This window comes from Scaptodrosophila lebanonensis, unplaced genomic scaffold (assembly GCF_003285725.1).
Source record: "Scaptodrosophila lebanonensis strain 11010-0011.00,11010-0021.00 unplaced genomic scaffold, SlebRS2 tig00001415-arrow-pilon, whole genome shotgun sequence".
Classification (NCBI taxonomy): Eukaryota; Metazoa; Arthropoda; class Insecta; order Diptera; family Drosophilidae; genus Scaptodrosophila; species Scaptodrosophila lebanonensis.
The window spans coordinates 2133862-2160440 of record NW_022060742.1 but is presented as its reverse complement, the minus strand read 5'-3'; the positions used below and the strand labels follow the sequence as shown (position 1 = coordinate 2160440).

Here is a 26579-nt window from a genome sequence, read left to right as displayed (position 1 = left end):
TGAAGGGACTTGTAGATAATACCGGAGACAACTTCTTCGAGCCAGGCCAAAGGCATCGATTGAACACACAACGGCCTAATTAAAGCCACACACACAAACATGTATAGAACCTGAAACAAACACGCATTTGTGCATGAAACTATTTGCGAATTTCGCCAATATTGAGTGTTTTGTGTGCACATTAAATAAAATGCGTTGTAAACAATATTTTAATTGTTTGGCAACAAAATAAGCAAAGTTATGGTTTGCGTGTTTATTTATTTTATTTTCTTGTTTCGTTGCTCGTTCCCTTTGTTAAAACTTTAAGTAACCGAACGAACTGACTCGACGAGACAAAAAATTGCGTCAATTAATTTTCCCTGTTTACGATTTTTATCTTTTTTTCGCCGCTTCAATTGTCATTGTCGGGGAGCTTTCGTTGTTACGGAATGTTTAGGCGCACAGGCTTATAAATTTACTTGGATAACGATATCGGGTTCGATCTGGTATGATTTTGATCGGGCACGACTTTCACGCAAGTCCCTCCCAGCTAATAGAAAATTATTTGTTTACAGTTCATTGTTGTGGCTCTGCAAAAATGTGATGAGTGTTTAATTAAAATGTATTAGAAATATATTTTCTTTTTGAATTGGGAGCATTTGTCAACGGCAGCGGACAGCTCAAATGTTTTTTGCTGCCTTCTTACACAAATGGTCGATGACAATAAATTCATATTTAAGTTTAAGATGAAATGTCTCAGCCAAGCGGTCTCCACCGATACACGTGCACGGGGCGTATGCGTAATAAAAGTCTAGCAGCAGATTTTTAGATAAGAAATGCGTGAATTTTACTGGCAATGTGATAAGGGGAAGCTTTTGCAACACTTTATAATCTTAAAAAATGGTTGTTGAGTTAAAATCAAACCGTTATTTATACACAAAAATAACTTGTAGCGTTAATCAAAAAGTATACAATTTTGTATTATTTAAGCATTAGCATAGCAAACAAAAATTGTTTAAATATATATACTTATATTTACTTATAACTTTGTCATTAGTGAACCGATTGACTTGAGTAGACCAGTGTTGAAAACCTCAGTTCAAGAAATTGTACAGAACCAAATTAAATAAAAATATCTCATACTTGAAAATCGGTTGTTTATTTTCAAAGATATTCAATGTTTACATACCGACATAAAAGGTGGCGCACCCTGTATGTATATCCTCTGTCTTGAATCAAAACCCATTAGATTGAATCACGTTACGTTTTTTTTTAAATTATTTTCGTAAATCCTGCTGAAGGTTTAAGAAAAATTAAAATTTTTCTCACTTATTCTACTTATTAAAAAATTTACTTAGCCTCGGAATCAAAACCAGTAGAATGATGAAGACGTGCCAGCCCGCCTCTTGAATACCCTGCACCTACCATTTTCTCCGCTACAGCCTTCCAACTAAAATAAGCTTGGTTGCACCAATCATTTCAATGACAGGAATATAATATAATCCAAACGGTTCTAGGATTGTCAAAACTTCTTGCAAATTTAAAACTTTTGAGAAATAAAAGTCTTATTTCAATCGCTTTCGAACTTAGATTCCGAACTTAGTAAACATTAATCTTTTTCAGCAAAGTAGCTGATTTATACCAAGTGTTATACAACAGTTAAGGTCTTTAGATGGAGGAAAGAAAATCTCAGAGGATAGTTGTAATAACTATTGTGTAATTATTATTCCATTTTTATTCTTCCACGTGCATTGTGTAAAAGCACAAAACAAAAATGCATAGCTGTACTATTTATGAAAACAAATTGCAATGCAAATCAAGTAAATATCTAAAATGTATTGCATTAATTACAAAGACGCGAAGTAATGGTCTAAAGTCAATTGAGGTGCAACCAGCCACTCAGTTTTAAAACCAACCAAAAGCAGTTTAAAGCAGTTCCATAAATGCGACGCTGCGATTTAGGCCTAAAGCAACAAAAAAGTTATTACACTCCTACGTCACAAACTGGTCGTGAAGTCTCGAAGAGATTACATATGTCAGCTTAACAATAACAAAAACTAAAAATATTTTAAAAAGGAGAAAATATACTATATATAAATTCTTTCAAAAACAATGGAGGGTCTATAAATTCGACTTTGCCGATAATAACTTTTGAATTCGTCCATTTTTGCGTTGCTCTATTTTTCTGCATTATACAAGCCAAATACGTTCAACGTTTTGTTTTGGAAAAGAAAGCGATACTTATAATTGACAATTACCTCAACGATTAATGAAAGTGGGCGTTAAATTGGCATGAAGAATGCCGCTCCGTTAAATATAGCATTAATTAAGTGCCTATGCATATTGACTGCCAACTGCTCTGAGTACTAGATAAATATCTCTAACACTTATGTTAAGTCATCAGGTAATAAAAATGTAGTTAAATATTTTCAAATTTGTTTTCATTTGTCTATAAATTGCAATTCATTTGACATCTGTAAAAAAAACAAACACCTAAGCTTTTTAATCGGAAATACCGATAGTAAAGGTATTCTTTACTACAAATCATAAAATTGAAGCTTTAATATATATTTAAAAAAAAGGCCCATTAATTCCTTTTTTGAATAGAAAAAATAGAATGATATTGTCAATAATTTATTGTAACCCTTATTGGTGCTCCATTCATAATTTGAGCGACAAACCGCAAACTATAATTTAACTTTGTGGCAACACTCTTGCACTTATTCGATAATCGATTGCTTGAAGCGATAATTTAGAAGAGACAGAACTTCCATCACATGCCAAGGCGTCTGCTTTAAAACATTAGCGCAAGTTGAATTATTTCGATTTTTTTGTCAACAGTTGAACAATAAAATGTCGACTGCCCAAGCAACCAAAAACTGTATTACTCTAAAGGGTTCAGCGCAAATTATCGTCGAGTATTTAAGTAAGTGACACAAAGAAATTAAGAACGGCACTTTTTAAGATGGCGTTTGGCGCCTTTGTTTGCAGACTATGGAATAAACTCGATACTGTTCCAACGCGGCATTTATCCCGCGGAGAACTTTGACAACACACAGCAATACGGTCTAACAATTCTAATGTCGAAGGACCCGAAAATCAAGGAGTTCTTGCAAAACGTTTTGAAACAAACAGAAGGTATTTATTTAAGCAGCGGTTTTAGTTGATTATAACCTGTTGAGTGGATCTTTATATTGTTTCTAGAATGGCTAGCCAAAAATATGATCAACAAAATTTCGTGCGTCATAACCAATGCGCATACCAAAGAAGTGCTTGAATGCTGGGACTTTAAAATGCAGGCGGAGATGGGCGACGGCGAAACAAACGACCCCACCAAGCTGACCTCTTCCAAGGACCTCACGCGCATACAGAATGAAATACGCGATGTAATGCGACAAATTTCAGCTACAGTCAGCTACTTGCCATTGCTAGATTGTATCTGTACCTTCGATGTGATGATACACACCCTGCAGTCTACCGAAATACCCACAGAGTGGAACGAAACTGGTGCCGTTTTTATACCAAACGCCCAGGCTGTTCAGCTGCGCTCCTTTTCAACTGGTTTGCATAAGTTAGATACGGTGGTCAACTATAAAATGAGCTCTTAATGGTCTTCGGGATTTCTCTTTTTTAATATTTATATATTCGTATTTACAATAGATTTAACAAAAATTAATTTGAGCTTCAGTAAAAAGCCAATTTTATAAAAACCTAACATGTGTAAAAATAGTTGGGTAAAAATTGTGTAAATAATTTGGGTGCGTGTTTGTGACGCGCTGGCGCCTCCAATTCAAATGCCATCTAAAACACGAGAGAGAGAACCAAATGTTAGTAAGAACGAAGTGCGAAACTTTAAACAACAAAAAGCTAAAGCCAATGCGAGGCATAAGAGTATGTTAGTCTAAATTTTAAGTACATAGGAGCGGGTGAGCTGAGTTGCATCAATCTAACTCACACTACCTATTCTTAGTCGTAAAACAGCATCTGCTTACTACCACTACAACTACAAGACTCTTATTTCATTGTATTTGTTCGGGTTTATGTGTGTGTGTGGGTATGTGAGTCTAGTCAGTACCAAAGTATTTCTGTCCGAAATGATTGGGCGCCACAGGATGGAGCTCTGATGTGAGGATCTTCATTTTGGGAAATGCATTGACCACGGTGCGTGCGGCCGCCGGCGTGCAAAACAGATTCGATAGGATAATGCAGCTTTCCGCGACGCCATGTTCACGCAATACGTTTACGGCCTGCAAAACTGTATTCCCAGTTGACATGATGGGGTACATAAGCAGGACTTGGCGACGTGAAATGTCGTCAGGAAATCGGGCATACACCACACGCGCCTCATGCGTGTTTACATCAGACTCCACAAGAATCTTGCCAATACGTATAGAGCGACAGCAATCCCGCAGGCCCTGCTCCATCGCCTCGCCGGACCGAATAATAGAGACGCCACAGTTTCCGGATCGATACTTTAGACCCTCGTAAGTTGCGCCGGTGGGCGTTTCGACGCTGCAGGGCGTGTAGGGCAGCTGGTTAAGTGACTCCTCTATGACCAACCGTATCAGTCTGTCCGCATAGAACTTAAAATCACTGCGGGTGGTGTTTCTGCAATCAAATTAAAAAACTGTTAGTACGTGGCAAGACTCATTTACACACCCCCTACTTGTCCCTAATAATAGTTAAGAGCTCGGAGACCTGAGGATTGCATTCGAGAAGCTTTAAGTTTTTGCCATACTCGGCAAGAATCTCCTCGGGCTTGGACGCTGCCAAAGTCACCAAATGCGGGGGAGTTCTTAACGGCTCCAGGGGCAAGTCCTCTGGCTCTGACTGATCCACATGACTATCGGCCGCACTATTCTCGTCAGAAGAGTGTAGCGAATTGTTACTGGATGTCTCGGTACGCATTCTACGAGCTCGCACTTAATTACAAATTAATAAACTAATTAACAATGCACTCTCGAATCGAAGACTACTATGTCGTTGTCGTCGCTGCGTGTTCGACGAAAATAAGCGCAGTAACAAAGAACAGGGTGTACACACTCTGAGTCACGTTTTTTGGCCTTTTTTAGGCAATTACGCCTACCAAAGTGCATACATACATATGTGTAAGCAGTGACCCAAATAAAAGCATTATCCAACTTATGTATTTTGTATATTTTTATCATTCTTGCAAAGTCATTTGCAAGCATTTTAAATAGATATGTACATATGTCGACGGTCTTAATGACCTAATTATAATTTAATCTAAACTTAAACATCCTTAACCAGTTTTTGAAAAATCAGCTTATGTCTAATTCGGATCTAATTATAAACTGAGAACAAAAAAAACTTCGTACCTTGCTTTAACTCCTTGATCTATAAAAATTCTAATTAGATTAAATAATGAAGTGACTATTAGCTTGAGTCCCTCGCGTTGTTATAGCATTGTATCCCCAATTAACAATGATTTGTGTACATAATTACGTAAATAGATACTTGTAGTAATAAACACTCGTATTTTAAACAATGTTTCAAAATCGATGGGCTGCAAGTAAAATCGATAACATAAAAATAAAAGTTCGAAGTAAATACAAATAATTCATTAATTTGTAAGTCTTCAATTTCAATTGGAAGTGAAGATTAATTTTTATTTCCTCTAAGGTTTATAATTCCAAAAATTTGTTTAGAAAATAATTATACTATTATTATTTTTATTTTAAATGGAAGATAAACTGATTGTAACCAATTCATACACAATCATTTATCTGCTAAGTTATGTTTTATTGACTAAAGTAAAAGCTTAAGCTGCACGGTCAGAAAAATGCTGTGGCGCCAAAATAAATCCAATGCTCACACAATACGCAGTAAATTGCCATATGCATTTTAGTGTTAACTGACAAATATGTGCGCGACGTGGATGTGTAAACACTGAACGAGTCGCGATTTTGGTATTTTTTTAAGCACTGTAACACTGCTGGGTGCATACACCAATTTACCTCGTGTCGTTGGTTCGTCAAGCGCAAACAAAGAAAAAGTGCATTTTAAATAGTGATTATAAAGCAATTCCGAGCGCAAGGTGTTGAGAAACTTGCATTAAACAAATTATAAACCAGTGCGCGTGGGCCAATGCAGCGTCGTCGTTGTCGTCGCCGCGTTGTTGTATGTAGTTGTTCTGTATTGGCATTGAGACAGGCAGCCCGTCGCTCTGGTGCTGCTGCTGCGCCTCCGTTTTCCATTCATTGCTATTAACTAATAAACAAATAACCTTCGGGCCTAGAAAGCTGCCCGCGCCTCACCTGTTCCACAAAAGCAAAAACTAAAATAAATTCGGAGCATTGCGGGCTGTGTTTCCGTGTTGTGTGCGTGTGTGAGTCCGCGTATGTGTATGTGTGTTGGTGTTGGCCAGCAGCAGTCGGAAGAAGAAACAGCAACAAATACAAATTAGCAAAAGGCAGCACAGCACACACAAAGTGTTTGCTTGTGTTTGGGGCTTGTGCGTGCGTTTGTTGTTGCCTGCGTGTGCGTGTGTGTCTGTCTGACTGACTGACTGTCTGAGTGAGTGTAACGACAACCACAAATGGCGGACGTGAGTGGCGATCCAAGTGAAGTGTTCGAGATCGAGCTCCACGAGGATGACAAGGCGCACGATTCCGACGATGACAGGATCGAATTGGACGATGTAAGTTAAAAAAAATTGCGCAGCAATTTCTGCAACACGTTTTGCTTCTTCACTAACACAAAAACAGCAACATTGCTTACAACAATGACGCTTGCAACAACAACAACAACATCAACAAAATTAAAGCTGCGCACTTGCAAATTGTTTTTGCGCGGGCGTGTGCCTCTTTTCTGGAGGTCGACCGACTTGGCAGATTTTTCTTCTTTGTTTACCTTCGACAAAGAGCTCTTTATTATGCCTGCTTGCCGCTGCTTTGTCTGCGACTTTTCCTTGAATGCCTGGCGTGAAAGCGCAACAAAACTGACTATATACTCGTATGTACATTCCCACCTAACCTATTCAACTGATTATACATACATACGGATGTACATACATATATGCATGTTTGTATATCAAATTTGTATTTTGGAACGCATTTTCTGCAATATTATGCAGGCGGCTTATCTGCTGCGCAAAAGTCCGTACTGCTGCGTCATGCGCGAACTCTGAATCGGCGTCACATCCAGTTTTAACGTCGATTATTTAATATGAAATACACTCATTCAATTTTCCGAGAATTTGCGACGCCAAGGCGATTGTAACTGTCTGCCTGCCGCATTCCCACTGATATTAAGTCCTACATATAATACGCACATTACAGTAGAGCTTCTCTACTATGAATAATTTACTATTGCTTATAACATTATAAGAAAACATTCCATGCTTAAAATAATTAAATAGCAGTTTTTCGTAGTACATTTGAAATATGTACAATTGAACTTTCAATAATCATTTTCGTTGCATTGGACTTTAAAGCTTTTCCCAGTTGCTAGTCTTTGTTTTAAAAGAACTGAAATGTTTCTTGAACTTTTTATACTCTGTACATGAAATGTACAAGAGTATATTAGGTTTGCGGGAGCTGAAAAATGTAACAGGCAGAAGGAGGCGTGGCAGACCCCACAAAGTATATATATTATTGATCAGCGTGACAAGACGAGTCGATCTAGCCCTGTCTGTCTGTCTGTCCGTCTGTCCGTCCGTATGAACACCTGGATCTCAGAGACTATAAGAGATAGAGACACCAAATTTTCCACAAAGATGCGTTATGTGTGTATTCTATACGAGTTTGTTTTATTTTTTTGATTTTCCCCCCCACTTCCCCCCTATGGGGGTTTTCCCGATTTTCCATTCGTATAATCGCCTATATCTCGGAGACTATAAGACCTAGGCACACCAAATTTTAGTCCAAGATGCCTTGTGTGAATACGCAGAAAATGTATATTTTGGAATTTCCCTCCCTCCCCCCTCTCCCCCGCAAATGCGATTTTCTCTAACTCCCGTAATTCTTGGAATTTCGAACTAAAATTTTGCAAATACCCCCAGTTAGTAATTATGTTTCCGTATGCCAAGTTTCACTGTTATAGACCGATTTACCAAGAAGTTATAGCCATAAATATATTTGCTGCTGCAGCGCTGCTCAAGCGCTGCCCGCGGTTGTTGTTGATGTTGCTGTTTGGTTGACTGCGAAAATGCTTACACAGACACGAATTGATGCGCATAGGCATACATACACTCACACAGACGCAATTGCTATGTAAATGTGCAATTATACACCCTTTACGTGAGTTCGAATACCGAGAGAGGTAAAATCGATCCAATTTTTTTTTCTTTTTTTTTTTTTTTTTATTTTCTATAATTATTGTAAACATATGTACAGAGTATTTCAAAGTCGGGACACCCGACTTTAGCTTTTTTACTTGTTTAAAAATTATCCTTAGCTTAAGCTGTGTCTTACACATTGCGTTCTGAAACACGTGCGATTTATTGTATTTCTTTAACGATCGATTAAATCTTTACATTTCCAAGCGAATTCACCAACACACACACTATCTATACTATTACAAAATTGTCTTCAAATATATATCCATTTTATTCTATATTCGGTAAACAATATTTTATAAAAATACAACAATTGCGACTTGACATCATTTTTTCATGATTGAAGAGAGTCTATAAATACAAAAACCTAATCGGCTGGCCTCATATTCTTCCTATATAAATTTCAAAATACTTAACCACATGAGAAGCAAAACCTAATCGGCTGGCCACATTGTCTTCCTGTATAAAGAAAATCCCAAAATAGTTTGCAAGAGACTGTACGAATTAATTTAATTTTTTTAGTTCCACCCACTTTTTGTAACTGTATTATCTCAAATAACGATCGCATGAAACCCATTTTTCATCCACTGTTACGAATTGTCTATGAATAGGAAAAAACAACTGCATTTGTAAACCCCCGTGTTAATATTTCACAGAAACAATATCCAATTGGGAAAAACGTGACCGCCTTTATTTTGGGCACGATCAGAGATTTATAGATTTGAAACATATACAGTGAATCAATAAAGTCTTGGCACAAGCAGAATTTTTTATGAAAAACGTATTTAATACCTATTATTGATGGGCTTTGAAAATTTTTTGTGATGCAGTTAGTAACATTCGGTAATTATCTACACAACACATGTGAAATTGTTCCGTTATCTCTCATACAACTGAAAATACACAAGAAAGAAGAAAGAAATAGCTTGAAAACACATCAAAAAAGTCTTGGCACACAGCATTAATTCGTCGTATATTTGCAAATATAACGGTAACCTTTACACACCTAATATTTTGTAACACCGCCCTTAGCCTGGATAACTGCTTCTAAGCGCCTACGCATACTTCCGACTAAGTTGGATGTCTCCAAAGGAGTTATTTCTGCCCATTCCGTGCGTATAGCATCTTTGAGGGAATCCTTTGATGTTATTTTATGTTTGCGTATTTTTTTTTTCCAAAATGTTCCAAATATGCTCGATAGGATTCATATCCGGCGACTGTGGGGGTGTTTTTAATTGTTTGCAATGCCATATAAGCCATTCCTGCACCAGATACGACGTATGCTTTGGGTCATTGTCCTGTTGAAATTGCCAACTACGTCCATTTAACCCCAATTTCTCCGCACTTGGAAGTAAATTTTCTTTTAAGATATTGAGGAACACATGTTTATCCATTTTTTCATCAATGAAGACCAAGTTTCCGACTCCAGATGCAGCTATGCACCCCCACACCATGACATTTCCCCCACCGTGCTTAATTGTTTTGATTATGTTATTTTCTTGGAGTTCTTTGTTAGGCTTCCGCCAAATTTTTTGCGCGCCATCTGACCCAAATAAGTTGTATTTTGATTCGTCACTGAATATTACACTATTCCAGAATGATTCCGGCTGATTTAAATGGAGCTTAGCGAACTCCAGTCTCTTCTTCCGATTTTCTTTCGAAATGTAAGGCTTGCGACGGGGGACTCTTCCATGGAAACCAGCTCTGTATAATGTGTTCCGTATTGTTTGAGGGTTAATATTTTCTTTAAAGCGTTCCTGCATTTCATGGCATAGTTTGACCGCAGAAAGCCTTGGGTTTTGTGCCACCGCAGCGACTACTACCCGCTCCTGGCGTTGTGTAAATTTTTTTGGCCGCCCGCTTCTGGATTTATGCTCCACTTGGCCGCTTTCTATGTAGTGCTTTATAATGTTTCGTACACTTGAAAATGGTTTGCCAACTATAGTGCCAATTTCGCGATAACTTTTTCGCTGGACATACAGATTTATAATCATTTTACGGACTTCTACTGAAATTTCCATGCCTCCACCCATTTTGATCGCTTTGTCACCAATTTAAGAGCAAAACTAACTTCAAATCACAAGGAAATGGAGGAATGAGCAATTATTGAAGACAGAGTAAGAAACAGATCAAAGAAAATTGAAAGGTTACCGTTATATTCGCAAATACACGACGAATTAATGCTGTGTGCCAAGACTTTTTTGATGTGTTTTCAAGCTATTTCTTTCTTCTTTCTTGTGTATTTTCAGTTGTATGAGATATAACGGAACAATTTCACATGTGTTGTGTAGATAATTACCGAATGTTACTAACTGCATCACAAAAAATTTTCAAAGCCCATCAATAATAGGTATTAAATACGTTTTTCATAAAAAATTCTGCTTGTGCCAAGACTTTATTGATTCACTGTACATACATACATATGTATAAAGAACATGGCTAATGTACATACCTACATACATATGTATGTATGTATATAGTTTAAAATGTTCTCATCATATCAAAAAACGAAAATGAAAAGCAACAATATAGTGTTCAGCAATGATGTGTTCCGATATTAGGCAATCAAATAAAAACAAATGCCCTTCAAAATAATCAGTATCAATTACCCCATCAGCTCATACAGCTACTCAAACATGCCTACGTACATACTTATATAGAGAACACACAAATGCGTAAATATGTATGTGTTCAGGTATACTCATACATACATACATAGGTAGGTACTTAAAAGCGCGCTATCAACTTTAGAATTATGTACATAGGTAAGAATGTATATATGTACATAAAAATCACACTTGCACACATTAGCAGGCAAGCTAAACTTCCACTTCAGAACAACTGAAATTTCTTATCAGCCTCATACATAATATAAAATTAGAAACGAGAAAAGTAAGCTTGCTGATAAGCAGCGCCCGCCCTGCCAAGTAAAAGCGACAAAAACGCTTGAGCCAATTTAGACTGCACCTGCACCTTAACGTTATATTGGTAGTAGTAGTCGTCGTCGTAATGGTCTTCGTAACAGACTTAAGTGCCTTTACGCAAGCGCACGTTCTGGTCGCCAGGGTGACCATTCATTCCACTTCCGCTTGTTTTTTTGGTGTTTTTTTTTTGTGTAAATCCCACCGAATTTATTGTTCTTAAAATTCAATCCTGAGTTACATTGTGTAATTCATCCAACGGGGATTCATCTCATTGATCCTCATTGCAGAATCCTCGAATAGCTCAAACATTTCGCCGCTCTCGTTTAGCTTTCCCTTTGAAATCAGAATCACAATAGGCTGTCCAATCATAAAATAACTTTCCTGGATGAAAAACTGAAGTATATTAATCGTAATTTAAGCGAAGTCTATGCGGAAAATAAATCCAGATAAAACAGTGTAAAATATTATATTATATGATATTAATTTAAATTATGTCATTTTCAAAGCAATTTTAAAGACACAAAAAGATGTCTGACTCTAAAAAGGCCCAAAAGAATAAGCCCATAATAATCTGAAATCAATTGTGAACTTAATATGCTTGTAGTGTGAATCGATATTTCGCATATGAAGTTTGGTTTTTTGCGAAATAGATCTCCAACACACAATCCCAGTCTTCCAACCCATAAATAATAGATTTGAATTGGATCGTTTTTATATGAAAGTCTTGTCTTATTCGCGCCTTATTTGAGACTGAAATAAAACAAATATATAGTTCGTCCCTATGTATATCCTTATATCCCCTTTTGAACTTCGTAAAAGTTCTTTAATTTAAAAAAGCGATTATAGCTTGGAACAAAATTTAGTATTAAAAAATATTTAAGTGAAATCAAATTTGTACAATCCGTGGAGGCTTAGGGGATAAAAGTTTGGATATCCCTTGCATTAGAAAAAAAAAATAACATGTTCCCGTTAAAATAGTAATCGTAATTTTTCTTGACACTAAATCATCTATAATTCTGAGAAATTCGGTCACCCTGAACGCCACCCACACTGTCAAGGGCTTAAGTATATTTGTAAATTATTTTTACCTGGTGCCCTCGACTTCGACGCATCGTGGGGAAGCAACACGTCTTATGAGCACAATAAATTATGATAAAATTGTTAATTGGAATACAACAAATGCAATAAGATCAACGCTGGCGAGGTGAACTAGTTTCCAATGCTGTGTGAGATGCTTCCTCCATCCTCCCCTTTTGATCGATAGACCGATCGACCGCCGGCCCGCCCTTCCACTTACATCGCCCGCTCAATTGAACTTTAGTCAACGATTTCTAGACATAAGTACGTATGTATATATGTATATCAAAGACGAAATATAAATTTAAATAGGCACGAGCATTTTGCTGAACTATGACGAGCGTCAGGCATCCGTTAGCCCCTTTCCCCTGCTCCCTCCGAGACAGACATAGCCACGGCAAACATCGTCTCCGTCGCCGGCAGATTATTTGGCATTGTTCCGAGTTCTAAATTTAGTTTGTCATTAAAGAAAAAGGTGTGAATGTGTGTGTTTGTGTGCTGCGTGTATGGAAGCTGCTTGTGTATGTATGTGTGTGTTTGTGGGATCCGCTAGAGTTATCGAATAGCAGAGAAATTTTTTCATTGGTAACGATGATGAGGCGCTTGCGACGACGCGTCTCGTCGTCTACGTTCTGCGTCGGCGTTGGCGTTGGTGCTGCTTGACTCTCTCCCCATTCTCCCCATGCTTGCCACTATTTCACTTTCTTTCGATGCAGTCGCATGGCTCTGAAACATGTTTTTTGTTTATCTTTTAATAACCATGATGAATTGTTAACGTTTTTTCAGTTTCACATTTATTCATTGCAAACTCTCTCTTACTCTCTTTCTGTCTCTCTTTTGCAGGTTGACCTAGAACCGGAATTGAGCATAAATTTACACCCAGAGTGAGTAATGCTAAAACTATGCCGTTTTCGAAGAAGACGCCGCCAGCATTTTCATCGCAAACACAAATTTCTTTCATGTGTGGGAGCAAGGCGCTTACTGGTTGTATGTACTTTCTGTATGCGTGGGCTGCCCTAAAAGTTTTCGAAAGATCCCTGAGATTGTATTTAAAAAATATTCAAAAAATAAACGCGCCTGATGGATTCACAGGTCCTCAATCCACACAAGACAATTTTGAAGAATGTAAATGGATCCTTCTTAAAATTGGAATCTTTTGCTAATGATTTTCAGATTTGTTTAACATTTGAAAAAGTTTTTGATTTGCAAATACGAGTACGAGGTGTACAAATCTTGGTTTAAAATTCATAAACGCCTAATGTCTGGGGACTGACATGTCTGGGTATGGACTATGAAGGGTATGAAGAATATAAAGTCAATGCTTTCCTCCTTAGGGTATAAGTAGTGGCTAGGCGCTCAGTAAAATAATGCAATTCAAGTTGTCACTGCCAAAACTGCCAGTCTACAGATTCTAAAACGAATATTGCATTATTCTTGATATGTGGACGTTAACATTAACGTTTTTATAGAAGATATATTTGGGCACTATAAATAAAACTGAAACAAGGAATACCAGAATTAGATACCCTAGCAGGCAAAAAAAAATTCGATTTAAAATAATTTGAGTACAAATCGGTACTTACTCTGCTTATGGATAAAACATATTAATATGGCCTTGTAGCAGTCACTGCCCTAAACTTTCGTCACTAGCATGTAAAATAAAACACTTAACTATAGAAAATTTGAGAATCGCACAGATACTTAGACCCTTTTAGAGTATAGAAGCCGCAAAAGAATAATAGCCTAGCAAACCAAATGTCGACAAACACACCCCACATCCCACACATTCAAACATCAGAGTGCAATCAGAATAAGCTTTTAATTGGGCGCAATAATGTGAATGATGATGATGAGGAAGGCAATGCCTGCCCACGCGCTTGACAGCCATTGGCCAATTATCAGTTGAGCAGATTCAGAAATTATTCGTTATTTTTTACTGTTGTTTACATGCCTGGGAAAATTACCAGCGCCAGAGCGAATGTCTACAAACAACAACAAATGAGAAACAGCCTGCACCTGTCCCACACCAGCTTAGCTGATAACACAGCACCGACTGCGACAAAATGTTTACAACTGCTATTGACTACCGTCAACAACAATAACTAACTGGCTGGCCAGGTTGCTTGCGAATATACATATATCTCTCATATAAACAAAAGCTTGCACCCATCGTCTATACTCTGGGAAGCGTTTTCTGGGTCTGTTGGCAAACACTCGATGGTGTCGATGGCGGCGGCCAACGATCAAGAGTTTATTTGTAGGGTTTATTTATAGAGCACCATGGGTAGCAGGCTGCCTTAATTCCCACGCTTACACTATTACCTACTAATCATAGCTTCTATCCTCTTTGGCCAACCAGCAGCAGCGAGGGCCAGGAGACCATACAGCTATCCGAGGAGAATGTCAATCCCGGCAAAATCAAATTGGGACCCAAAGATTTCGAGTTGAAGAAAGTGCTGGGAAAAGGTGGCTATGGCAAAGTTTTTCAGGTGAGTACAAAACATATAGGCCTGTTTCCGAATCCGATGGATTTTCAGAGTCGTAATTGGTATATGTTTTCATATAAAACTAGTATTATATGAAATCATGTACCAATTACATTACATTACTCATTTACCCTTTTGGTACAGGGAATAAAGATTTTTGAACAATGATTTAAATACTTTGTTTTGAATATAAAGAAAACTTATTTAGAACCAATTTGTAACTTAACAGATTTATTGGGTTCCGTTCAGTTAGTGGATTATTCAAAAGATTACTAGAACACGAGTGAAAGATTAATAGCTTTTTTGAATTTAAACTCATTTAGCAATTTCTAATACGTTTTCTAATTCACACAATTCGAGCGGATCCGTTAGTGGAAACATACCCAAATCGTTACATAAGTGTAATTTATTAATGGCGTATACTTTATTAACAGGTGCGCAAGACGGCCGGACGTGATGCCAACAAATATTTTGCCATGAAGGTGCTCAAGAAGGCCTCGATAGTGACAAATCAAAAGGACACAGCACACACGCGTGCCGAGCGCAACATACTCGAGGCGGTCAAGGTGAGCTACACTGGCCGTGTAGAATGTTCTACAAATGGCGCCAATTGAATTGGCTTTGTTAGTTAAAACTAGTTCAAGGACTAGGATGGTTAATTAATACTTTAAGCACTTGACGATGCATAGTTGATCAGAAATCAGGCAAACAATAAATGTTTTGCAGGCAACTTCAATTTATGACCTTGGCTAGTTCGAATCGGAAACGGTTATTGCACTCAATTTGTTTATGTACGATATTATTAAAAAATTGATGTTTAATATTAGCGGCTTAAAAATTCGAATCAATATTATCTTTTAAAGACGAAAATAATAATAATTTGAAGAAAATAAATACCATCTTTCGGTGTAGTTTATTGATATATTTATATTCTGCAATATTAAAACAATAATATCATATCAAGATTATGAACATGATAATTTTTCTAGTTCGTAAATCATGTATTTACATAACGATCATTTCTGCTGAAGACTTTGTTAGTCTTAGTACAGCTTAAAGTTTCATATAAAACACAAGTGTATTCCCAGATATTCCCGAGAAGCTTGTCTCTTAATGTCTTTCTCAAACTTCGTTTAATAACAATCAAAAGTTGTTGGAATTGAATAGTTCGGGCGATATTTAAAAAGACAAATCTTGGATGAAGAGCACACTTCTTTAATACAAGCACGGCAGTCCTAATTGTGAATACTTCTTAAACAAATTCCACTCAAGTGTAATATTGGAGATTCAGAACTAGACTGATTTTAAGTCAACTTCGTGCTGTTTGTGAAGCCTGTAACAATACTAAAAAAAACAAAACTAGATTTTGGCTTAGGTTATTCGTAATAATGTAATCAATTGTGAGACTATAATAAGCTCTCTACTAGATGTTAATAAATCCATCTTCTTATATATTATTTATTATCTTTCGTAGCATCCCTTTATTGTGGAGTTAGTCTATGCGTTTCAAACAGACGGTAAACTATACCTTATACTAGAATATCTAAGCGGCGGCGAGCTCTTTATGCATTTAGAACGCGAGGGAATCTTTCTAGAGGACACCACATGGTATGTAGCTCCACTATTTGTCTCAAAGTAACAACTAAATTGCGTTTTCATCTCCACTTTTAGCTTCTATCTCAGCGAAATAATTCTGGCACTTGGCCATCTACACAAACTTGGCATCATTTACCGCGATCTGAAGCCGGAGAACATTCTACTGGACGCGCAAGGACATGTCAAGCTAACGGATTTCGGTCTGTGCAAGGAGCACATACAAGAGGGTATTGTCACCCACACCTTCTGCGGCACAATTGAGTACATGTGCGTGCGCGCTCCCAGCCTTTTGATCTTACTATTAATTGCGTTTAATGGAGTAGAAGTTGCAACTTACGTGTTTCTATTTAATATTGCAGGGCACCCGAAATTCTGACAAGAAGTGGCCACGGCAAATCCGTCGATTGGTGGTCGTTGGGTGCACTAATGTTTGATATGTTGACGGGTGTGGTGAGTTCTCAGATCTAAAGAGATTATATTATAAGTGTCTAAAAACTCTTTTTAAATGCTAACAGCCGCCCTTCACCGCCGAGAATCGAAAGAAGACTATCGAGACTATTTTGAAAGCAAAACTTAATCTGCCAGCCTACCTCACACCTGAAGCCAGAGACTTGGTGCGTCGTCTGATGAAACGCCAGGAGCCACAGCGTCTGGGCAGTGGTCCTGAAGATGCGGCGGCAGTGCAGAGACATCCGTTCTTCAAGCACGTCATTTGGGACGATGTCCTTGCACGACGTTTAGAACCGCCCATTAAACCGTTACTGGTGAGTGACAAACTAAAAATAAATCCATTAGTTCAGGGTTAATCCTTTTGTATGTTCTGGCTTTTACAGCGAAGCGAGGATGACGTCTCACAATTCGACACAAGATTTACAAGACAGATTCCAGTTGATTCACCGGACGATACAACGCTCAGCGAAAGTGCCAATTTAATTTTTCAAGTGAGTACAAAGCTTGAGTTACTAAATATTAAAAGGGGTGTAAGGATTCTAGAGTAATTTGAAAGCTTTCGAGCTTTCGAGCTGTTACTAAATTGAAGTCTTCTTTAAATTGAAATATCATTTTCTGTCGAATCGAACTTAGTTTTGTTGAAGGCGTTGTGTTTACTTCACAGAAGGTATCACATATACCCTTATGCTTGCAGTTTCAACCCGTTGTTCAATCCGAAGATCCTTTTTTGGAAGCGGATTCTCTTCGCAGAAGATTTCACACTAAGTCTAAGCACAACGTTAAGAAATCAGATTGTTATGCTTGCTTTTGTTTTATCATTTTGAATGCGTCAAGATAAAGTTTTGGGATTTCACAATAAATACTTTTCTATAAGTTAGCTTAATCCTAGGTAGGCGTATTGTGCTCATTTTTAGCGATAGTCGGCGCCACATTGAAAATGGGGCTCTTTAAGCGGTATGCCCGTGGGTCCATCCGTCAACTCACAAAAATTGAGGCCAATGCGTCGAAATGGGTGACATTTGCTCTTAGGATTGCCCCATTTACCGCGATAGGTTAGCCAATCGGGCACAAGGGAGCGACCTGAAAGGAACAAAAATAATTTATTTAATTTAGTAGAAAACGGGGGATTGCTTACCATAAGATCTCAAATTTTCATAGCTTATGTCTACGCTCTTCCAAGTGTTCCAAGGCGTGCCAAAGCCATTGATGTCGTAAAGCCGGGCCACCTTCACGAAGCGGTGCTTCCCGGGTGCAGTCCACAAGCCATGGGAACCTTTCGCAGCAAACAGTACCGGGTGGTCCTTGAAGGTGGTAACTGTTTTGGGAAAGTTAGGTCGCTGCAGAATGCCTTTGCGCGTCTCCTGGCGCTTAAACTCGAAGGCACCCGTTAGCCTGTTGTAACTATAATAGGCGCCAGCATCGTGTGCGGAGACATACATGGCCTGAGGTTCGGCATCGCCATCGAAATACAAACTCATGTGCTCCCAGTCCCCGACATGACTGCCAATATCCTTTCGCCTGCCCAGGCAGTAGCCATAGACAGCTGGGAATGGAATGCGTCCCAGCGGACCCAGGCTCAGAGTGCACATCGTCTTACCCTGGCTATATGGATAGAACATCCAGTAGGTTACATGAAAGCTGGGCATCTTGCGCCTGCTGGGACTCTGTTCCTCATAGGGCACCTCGCTAATGCTATTATCCTCGAGATTATCCTCAACGCCACCACTAAACTTGACGTTGTCTGCTAGATTGGCTATGAAGTTGTTGACTGGCACACTATTATCCAGATCCTGCTCCTCCTCCACAGTCTCTGGGTTGGGAGGTGGCCCTGTGGCTGTATGCTTGCCTTGCGTCTCACCCATAACCAAATCGTATTCGCTGACCGGCTGGTAGCTGGTGCCGCCAATTACGTCTCGTTTCACGCGCTGAAAAATTGGAAAGAGCCTAGAGGAGCGACGTACTGTGTCGGTTCGCTCCTCGAGCGGATCAATAGACACGGGTATATAGGGACCTCGTGTGCTGGCCAAGGATATTGCCGGCTTCTTTGCCCCACTATCACGCCTCGGTGGCTGCTGTGCCGGCGGTGGTTGTGTTGGCGCAGGACAGAGTGTAACTACACCATAAATGGGCACTGGCGCCACATTAGGATTGCGTCCGTAGATAAATGAATTCTCATTTTCCAACAAATCCTGCACTTCGGCATTCGTCACCAAATGCGACTTTGTCGAGAAATCTCTAAAACTCATGCCAGGCGTAAAACTCTTCTCCTTGTCCATGGGATGTACATGGTGTAAAAACTCATCCACACCCAATGGCATGAATTTCTCCTCCGGCGCTAGCCACACAATTGGTGCCCATTGCTTGATGAGTCGCTCGACTAGAAATGAAACGAGGTTAGAAGATCAACCAAATTGAAAGGGAAATTAGTTTAATTTTTTTTTTCGTAATCTTTTTTTATTGTCTTGGTGCAACTAACTACAACTGGAAACAAACCCAACAAGTTTCGGCTGAATGAAGACTGGCTCCGAATTTCGGCTCGGTTTTTAATTCAAGTGTAATAAATTTCACTTTCACACTTGAAGCGCGTCCATAAAGTCGTGTGCGCCGCTCAGAGCTCTACTATTTACTTATAAACATGTGTACTGGGTACCCAGTACACTATACCCCTGGCGATCTTCTTCTCCTTCTTGGCTTAGGCAATTTGTTGCCCTTGCACCACCTCGCACCACCGTGGGTTTTGCTTTTACGGCTTTTACGGCTCTACCCATTACTTGGCTAGCCTTTCTTAATGCTCTTTGAAAATGTGGCGAATGACGACTAGGCAACATACTATATTATGTGTTGCGATAAACCATTAAACAAGTTCATTCTTTGAGAGCTTTTATTACTACATTCGACTAGACGGGTAACACTAACTAGATACTGAGCTAAAATATTACGAGCAGTTTCTAATCGTCTGTTGGGTATATGGTTAGATAAATCACTAATAGTCAAAAGCTAAGTATACCAACATCCATATAGCTAGTTTACAATCGTCGTGGATTTTTTATCTTCTAAATATGGGTTAATTACGTTAATTTGGAAAACAAAAGTTAAATTATCACCCGAGTTTTTTCATGTTGTCATCATGATTATAATGATTTCGAAAGATTTAGGGATAAAAAGATTGTTTGCACAGTGTCGGGCAGTGTCATACTCTTAAGACAATGGATTTCCTCTCGGATGATCAAAGGGATCGGAAAGAATTTCTCTAGATCATCGTATCATCAGTCGCCATTACCTCTATCTATATCATCTCTATCGTCTTTCTAAAGATTTGAAAAGGAGCAATCAAAAATCTACAATACAATACAATTTCAACGAAATGTGAACGTAAATAAGGATAGTGATAAAAAGTTAATAGTAGCGAGTCTACTTGTGGATTTATATTGTGAGACTGAACTTTATAATTTTCTCGAAGTATATAAGGCAACCAATCAATAATTTAAAAGGAAACACAAAAATTATTTATATTTCAATTCTTAAATTCTATAATCTTTACAAGTAGGAAATGTGCAGTAAACAATTCCACATAAAACAGAGATATATAGTTTAATCTTTTGTTTTCATTGCAATTCTACACTCATATTCTTTAGGAAGTGTGTGAGGTAAACAATGCCATAAATTGTAATAAATAACTTTGATTGTTTCCTGCATTATTATCTTTAGTCTTGACAAATCTCAAAACGTTTCTAAACAAAATAAAGCCAGAAAATGAGATAAATGAGCTAACTAAACTCCAGCATATATGAGTCTTAATTTTTAATGAGACTTAATTATACATTTTCTGGAGTGCCTGTTCTAAACATTTTCTAGAGTTTTTGTCTTGTAATTGAAATCTTTCAAATTAACAGAAGTTTTAAAAGAGTATATAAGTTTCGACCTATCAAAGAGAAGTTTTCATTATTGTTTTTTTTTGTTGCCGCGGCGCGTAATTTGCCAATTTACTACTGTTTTTGTTGTTGCTGCTGTTACTGGTTACTGCCGTTCCATATAAAATACGCGCATACTTGTACGATAAAATAAAAAGAGAGGCATAGCCAATGGCCAGCTAATGACACCATCGGCCAACTAAATCATGTCAGAAATTTCACTTCAATTTCAAAAAGTAAACAGCAGACACCACAGGCACAGCTGACTGACTGACTGGCTGACTGGTGAGGTGTTGAAGTTTCTTGTAGCTGTTGTTGTTGTAGTTGTTGATTGCACTGCTTGTTGTAATTGTTTTGGGGTGTTGATACTATAACCATACCTACTTCTTTATCTAACGCCGTTATTGGTGTATATTGCATTGGTTGTTGCTGTGGCTGTGGTTGTGGTGGTTGTTGTTGTTGTTGTTGTTGCTCTGCTGAGTTGTAGTTAGTGGTGGCAGGGAGGGAGGTGTCATAGCCAGCGCTATCGTTAATGTTGTTGTTGTTGCTGCTGCTGCTGCTACTGCTGTTGTCGATGAAAGTGCCAGCAGCAATGCCATCCGTTGCATTTAAAATCGTGTTTGTTGGCTGTTGTTGTGGCATTGCCGCTGCACTTAGTAATGACAACAACAGCAAATGAAAAGCGCCACCAACGATCGAGAGTGAATTTCGCGTTTTGGTCATTTTACCACAAAAATATTCGAGTACAAATTGTCGCCAGCCAGCCAACAAAGAGGGGCTTTTATTTGTAGTGCGCCTATTATGTCTTTACTTGTTTTTGTGTTATTTTTTCTCACACGCTCTGTTTTTTTCTCGACACTTTGCCAATTTTTAGAGATTTATTGCGCATGTTTTTTCTTTTTTTTTTTTTTTTTTTTTTTTTTTTGTATGATATTGTTAGTTTTGTTATTATTGTTAAATTATGCAATGTCACACATGAAGCATTTCCGTTTCCATGGCCTTGCCAATTGTGTTATACAGTTTGACAAGCACACGCACACATCTACACGCACCGACTGCACTTCACACAGTTATAAAAACAGCTGACAGCGACTGCGCAGCATATAGCGGCAGTTCTTGTCCCAATTAAAGCTGCTGCTGCTGCGCTCTCTCTTCTGCACGTGCGCATGCGTTGCTCTCTGCCGCCGTCGCCTCACTCTCTGTGTGTGTGAGTTGTTACTGTTTGTAGCTGTAGCTGTTGCCGTTGTTGTTATTGTTTCTGCACTTATTGGTATTATTTCTTTACTGGTTTAGTTTTCATAAACCTTTGTTACGGGCTCGACTCGATAGCCCTGAAACGGTTTAAAGATCCATAAGAATTAATGTCAATGTCTGCGTTGCATGTGAAGTGAAATTGATTTTTTTTTTTAACAACACTTGATTTATTTAATGCAAGTCCGTTAAGCCTTTCTCCAGGCCTGCCACTTTTTACGTAGCTACCACTATTGGTGGCATGTGTGTGTGTGTGTAAATGCACAATAAACCAGCATATGGGGCTTTTGCGAAAGTCGCTTTCGAACCGCACGCTCTGAGCGTCTCTTCAAGACTGAAGCACTGCCAACGGCGTGGTGGCGCATTTTGGCAGCAGCGACTGCCTGCGTTTTCAATATTATGAGTCTAAAGCTAATTGCGGGTCCCCCGCCAATGAGCAGCAACCACTGAACCAAACATTTTGCTTTTAATGTTGTTGTTGTTGCTGTTTGGGTTGCGTGTTTGTTTATATACAAAAATATATGCAGGCCTAAGACTTTGTTTAACATTTTATGTTTCGTATGCTTTTCTGTTAATTTCGTTTTGTTTTCTCGTGTGTTTGCGTTCCCAACCTTCCCATTGACTTCAAAAAAGCGGTGTGCTATATTTATTGAGGGTAATGTACAATTTCGCCGCTTTTATTGTTTTGCGCATGCGCGGCACAACGCATCCACAGTTTGACATTTGCGGCACATATGCTTATCAAACTGTATCAGACTGTGCATGTTGGTGGCACTTTCAATTAGCAGTCGCTGGCAGCGAGATGCGCTACATTTCTACCCCAATTAGAACCTTATTATGCTTAATTATTGGCTTTCTAACAGCAGGAGGGGATACCGCTTTTTTTTTTTTTTTGGGTCAATGACTCGGTGAAAAAAGTTGATAGTTATAGGTAATAGTACTGAGCGTGAGAGAGAGAGAGATGGACCAAGGAAAGACATCATAAATTATTATTTTCAGCTAGTTAATTGATTGAAATACTATTTTTGAGTTCAAGGTTAATGAAAATCTCAAATTTCAACGTGATTTATATTATTTATTGCAAAACACAATAATAAATTATAATAAAAACGTTAATAATGGCTTTTGTTAGCTAGGGCTAAGGGTCTTTTATGCTAATGAGTTATTTTATGAGATGATAATGCTTGCCTATAGTTTAGCTGCTAGGCTAGACTAAATTAGTGTGAAACGAGCAGAGCACAGATACATCCAAGCATTAATGCATAAAGTGGCCACAAGAACTTAAATAGTCTAGAAACGAATCATGAAAATTAATTTTATGACCAAGCTAATGTGTTATTAAATCTGTAACTGCAAATAAATAGATTTATGTCTTTCATATGAAAGGTATTTGTTGTTTTTTTATTCTACAAATATTACTCTAGTTACGTAAAAAACCACTAGTCCTACTTTTGTCGAACCGCAAGATAAGAATAAAGGGCCAATGTGTTTTGATAGATTGAGACATCTTAACAATCTACATGGAAAACAACTATTCCCTTTCCCACTTTTCCCAAAAAAATGCACTGCCAAAGTTTCCTTTTAAGTGTTTCATGTTTCATTTCCTGTTTGCAAACAAATGAAATTATGATTTTCATTGGCAATGTAATTTGCTCTAGTTATTTGAAAATAAGATCTATCAGGACTTTACCGCCGAAGATGCGTGCTTACCTCCTTCAACATTTTCTCTTATAAGTTCGAGCAGTGTCTTTGCTTTGATTTCAAAATAAATATTGGTAATACTTAAGAATTCATTTTAACGCTGGACACTTGGTAGATTCGAGCCCCTGACAGTTCACACATTTTCTCTCCCAAAAACTCCAAATAATATCAAACAGTGCTTCCATTTCTGTCTCGAAAACCAAACAGTGTGTGCATTTCTCGAACTCTCTTTTTCTCTATAGTAATAGGCTTGGCGTCGGTGCAGCTTCCAGTGCTGCTGGCCCAAAAGTTTGCGTGCTTGTTTAATTTACACAAAAACTGGCGGTGGCGGCGGCTTTTAATTATTTTATTGGAATAATATTTGGTTATGGTTTGCTGCCATGCCATGCGCATGAATTTCGACAAAATTTAATTAATGTCTCTGACTGGCCGTCACTTTTCGTGGCAGTCGCGATACTGGAAAATTATGTAAAATGTGTTAATATTGCATTATGTAGTATGTGCGATTGAATGTATGTATGTATGTGTGCGGATAACTATTACCCAGTTCGCAGTTTATAAAACAGTTCGCACCGGCCCCACTGTTGCATAACCTCTCCAAGGGGGGTAGTGGAAGTAATGTAGTCGGTTCAGAGCAACCCGTTCCAAATTAAATATGCATGCCATGTGCCCACGATGCGTATGAGCAACATCGTACACTGTTTACTGCACTGATTTCAATTGCGCACTCGATTTCGTCCAGCGATGCCACAAGTGGTAACATTTCTTTGGCAAATCCAAGAAAAAGTGCTTAGTAAGTAAGCGAATGCTATAGCTACTGCTTAAGGGCGCTACTCTTCAGTCAACTCGTAAATAGACAGAGTTATTTTATTCCTATACTACTGTTAGCCAACGTTTCGGAAGAATCGGAAGAATATTGAAAACGTTGCGAAATAATACGAATTATCATGAATGAAACGGAATGTCTGGGATAAAGTTTAAAGAACTTAGAAATAGATTGAACGCTGCCTCTAGTTAAAGTAATTTCCCCATATTTTGGGGAAATAATTTCATTCAGTGAGCAGGATTTTTAGCCCGCCATTTATTCGATCTTAGTTAAATACCTCCAACAAAGCAGACCTTCTGAGCCATGGAGCATTCAATTAAATGTGTCCGACATTTATTGACGACTATGGCTATGGATCGGCACTATTGTCGGGGTCACCACAAGTGCGCTTTGTATTTATAAACCCACTAAACGGCTTATTTATTTTTTTGTTATAGGGTTTCACCTACGTTGCACCCTCAATTCTGGAGGATATGCATCGGGCCAATCGCATGCCAGCGCGCTCGCCACGTCGCACACCCCGCCAGCTTCCGGACAACAGTTTTCGGCTGCAGTTCCCGTCCGCCAATGCCAATGTGGGCCCGCATGCGTCCATGAGCGTGCAAAGGTCAACGATGTTCGCACGTGCCACACCGCCCCATCATATGCAGACGTTTGTGCCGCGCGCCTCCCCCGCGCAGGAGGAGATGATGGACGTGCAGCACGGCCTGCCGATGGTCTAGTATGCTGGACGCCACAAACAGCTATAAATGAGAGTTACTATTATGACGTATGGAAATTGAAAAGCTACAGAGAGAGAGAGAGAGAGAGGACAACAGCGTGTCTAACACGAACGTGCATGTGGGAGGCCCAGAACCCGAAGAGTTTCTTTGGATATATATATATATATATATATGTATATGTACGCACATACATACATACATACATACATACATACAAGCTATAGTTATAGGAATAAAAACATAATACTTTATAAGGCTACGGAAACTAAAACTGGCAACTAGAGCCATGGGTTGGGCAGAGCTAGGCTAGGAGGATGTAAAGTTGTCTGGATTCCGATTTCTGCCTGCGCCATAACCCCAACATACATACATATATATGAACACACACACACATGCAGACACAGCCCCACAATCACACACACACACACACACTTTATGTAAAATATGCCTACTTCCAATTACGTTTTATAGACAAAGGGAAAAAAGGAGGAAACGAAAATTGTTTATACAAATTTAGTTCAAATGTACAACAAACAACAAACAAAACACTATATACATAAATAATTTGTTTTTTATTTTATTAACATTTTAGCAACAACAAAAGCAAAAACTAAAACAACCTATAACTATTACTATTTTTCTACAAATCGAAAGCGAAATCGCAATTTCAGAGAAAACAAAACAAGAGAAAACAAAAAACTTGTGTAAAATGTTTTAACAATACTTTTTGAGTTCTTAAGCTTTAAATTGTTGTCTAGCAATTATAAAATTTTTTTAATATTAAACCTTAAGTACGTTCAATTTTTAGTTATAGGATTGGAAACAAACTTAACAACAATTTAAAACAGATGCGAAACAAAGGTTTCCAAAGGCACGTTTAGGGGTATAACAACACAGTCGTTTTATGTTTCTAAATAAGCTGATTATAGCCAATTTTTATTATTTATTTTCTAATTTGAATCGAGAGCGTCCACAAACATGGAATTCTTTATTTGTTGAAGAAAAAAATACAAAAGAAAGAAGAAAAAGTAACTGCTGGCCACAACCAAAATAAGGCATTTCTTAGAACAAAAGGAACTTGAACCTCTACAATAAATAAATGGAACCTATCTTGTTTGCCACAGACTATAGAAAACATTGATAAACCATATAGAAAATATATAAATATTTTTACATATATGAAGGAGACTTGTTGCAACATTTTTACCGCGTACTGAGAAGCTAAACGCTGCCACAACATTTAAAACGAAACGTAAACAAATATTTACTTTATTATACCTAATTGTTTATATTCTGTTGTATCTCAATATGATATTTTCAAGCCTATACATGAAAAGCGAAAGCAAAAACCAAACTG

General features: G+C 38.2%; 4 protein-coding genes across 5 annotated transcripts; 2 read left to right on the top strand and 2 right to left on the bottom strand.

Annotated features, from left to right (window-relative positions):
* Positions 1-2753: 2753 nt before the first annotated feature.
* Positions 2754-3694, top strand: LOC115632364 (mitotic spindle assembly checkpoint protein MAD2A). The gene is made up of 3 exons (XM_030529482.1): positions 2754-2905; positions 2971-3117; positions 3184-3694. Exons 1-3 carry the CDS (start codon positions 2833-2835, stop codon positions 3585-3587), a joined length of 624 nt encoding a protein of 207 aa, XP_030385342.1. The 5' UTR covers positions 2754-2832; the 3' UTR covers positions 3588-3694.
* On the bottom strand, positions 3584-4983 carry LOC115632363 (uracil phosphoribosyltransferase homolog). The gene is made up of 3 exons (XM_030529481.1): positions 4646-4983; positions 4055-4587; positions 3584-3780 (listed from the first exon to the last, which is right to left on the bottom strand). Exons 1-3 carry the CDS (start codon positions 4885-4887, stop codon positions 3770-3772), a joined length of 786 nt encoding a protein of 261 aa, XP_030385341.1. The 5' UTR covers positions 4888-4983; the 3' UTR covers positions 3584-3769.
* Positions 4984-6538: 1555 nt separating this feature from the next.
* On the top strand, positions 6539-25362 carry LOC115632106 (ribosomal protein S6 kinase beta-2). 2 transcript variants are annotated; one of them, XM_030529089.1, is made up of 10 exons: positions 6539-6640; positions 13123-13163; positions 14639-14768; positions 15200-15331; positions 16240-16373; positions 16437-16628; positions 16721-16811; positions 16877-17125; positions 17195-17302; positions 24938-25362. In XM_030529089.1, exons 1-10 carry the CDS (start codon positions 6539-6541, stop codon positions 25220-25222), a joined length of 1464 nt encoding a protein of 487 aa, XP_030384949.1. In that variant the 3' UTR covers positions 25223-25362. The 2 variants fall into 2 exon arrangements, with proteins under 2 accessions (XP_030384949.1, XP_030384950.1); XM_030529090.1 differs by having other exon boundaries at positions 14642-14768; positions 24938-25222.
* LOC115632105 lies at positions 17722-21460 on the bottom strand. The gene is made up of 3 exons (XM_030529088.1): positions 21103-21460; positions 17947-19188; positions 17722-17891 (listed from the first exon to the last, which is right to left on the bottom strand). The coding sequence occupies exons 1-3, from the start codon at positions 21443-21445 to the stop codon at positions 17722-17724; spliced, it is 1755 nt and encodes a 584-aa protein (XP_030384948.1). The 5' UTR covers positions 21446-21460.
* Positions 25363-26579: the final 1217 nt, after the last annotated feature.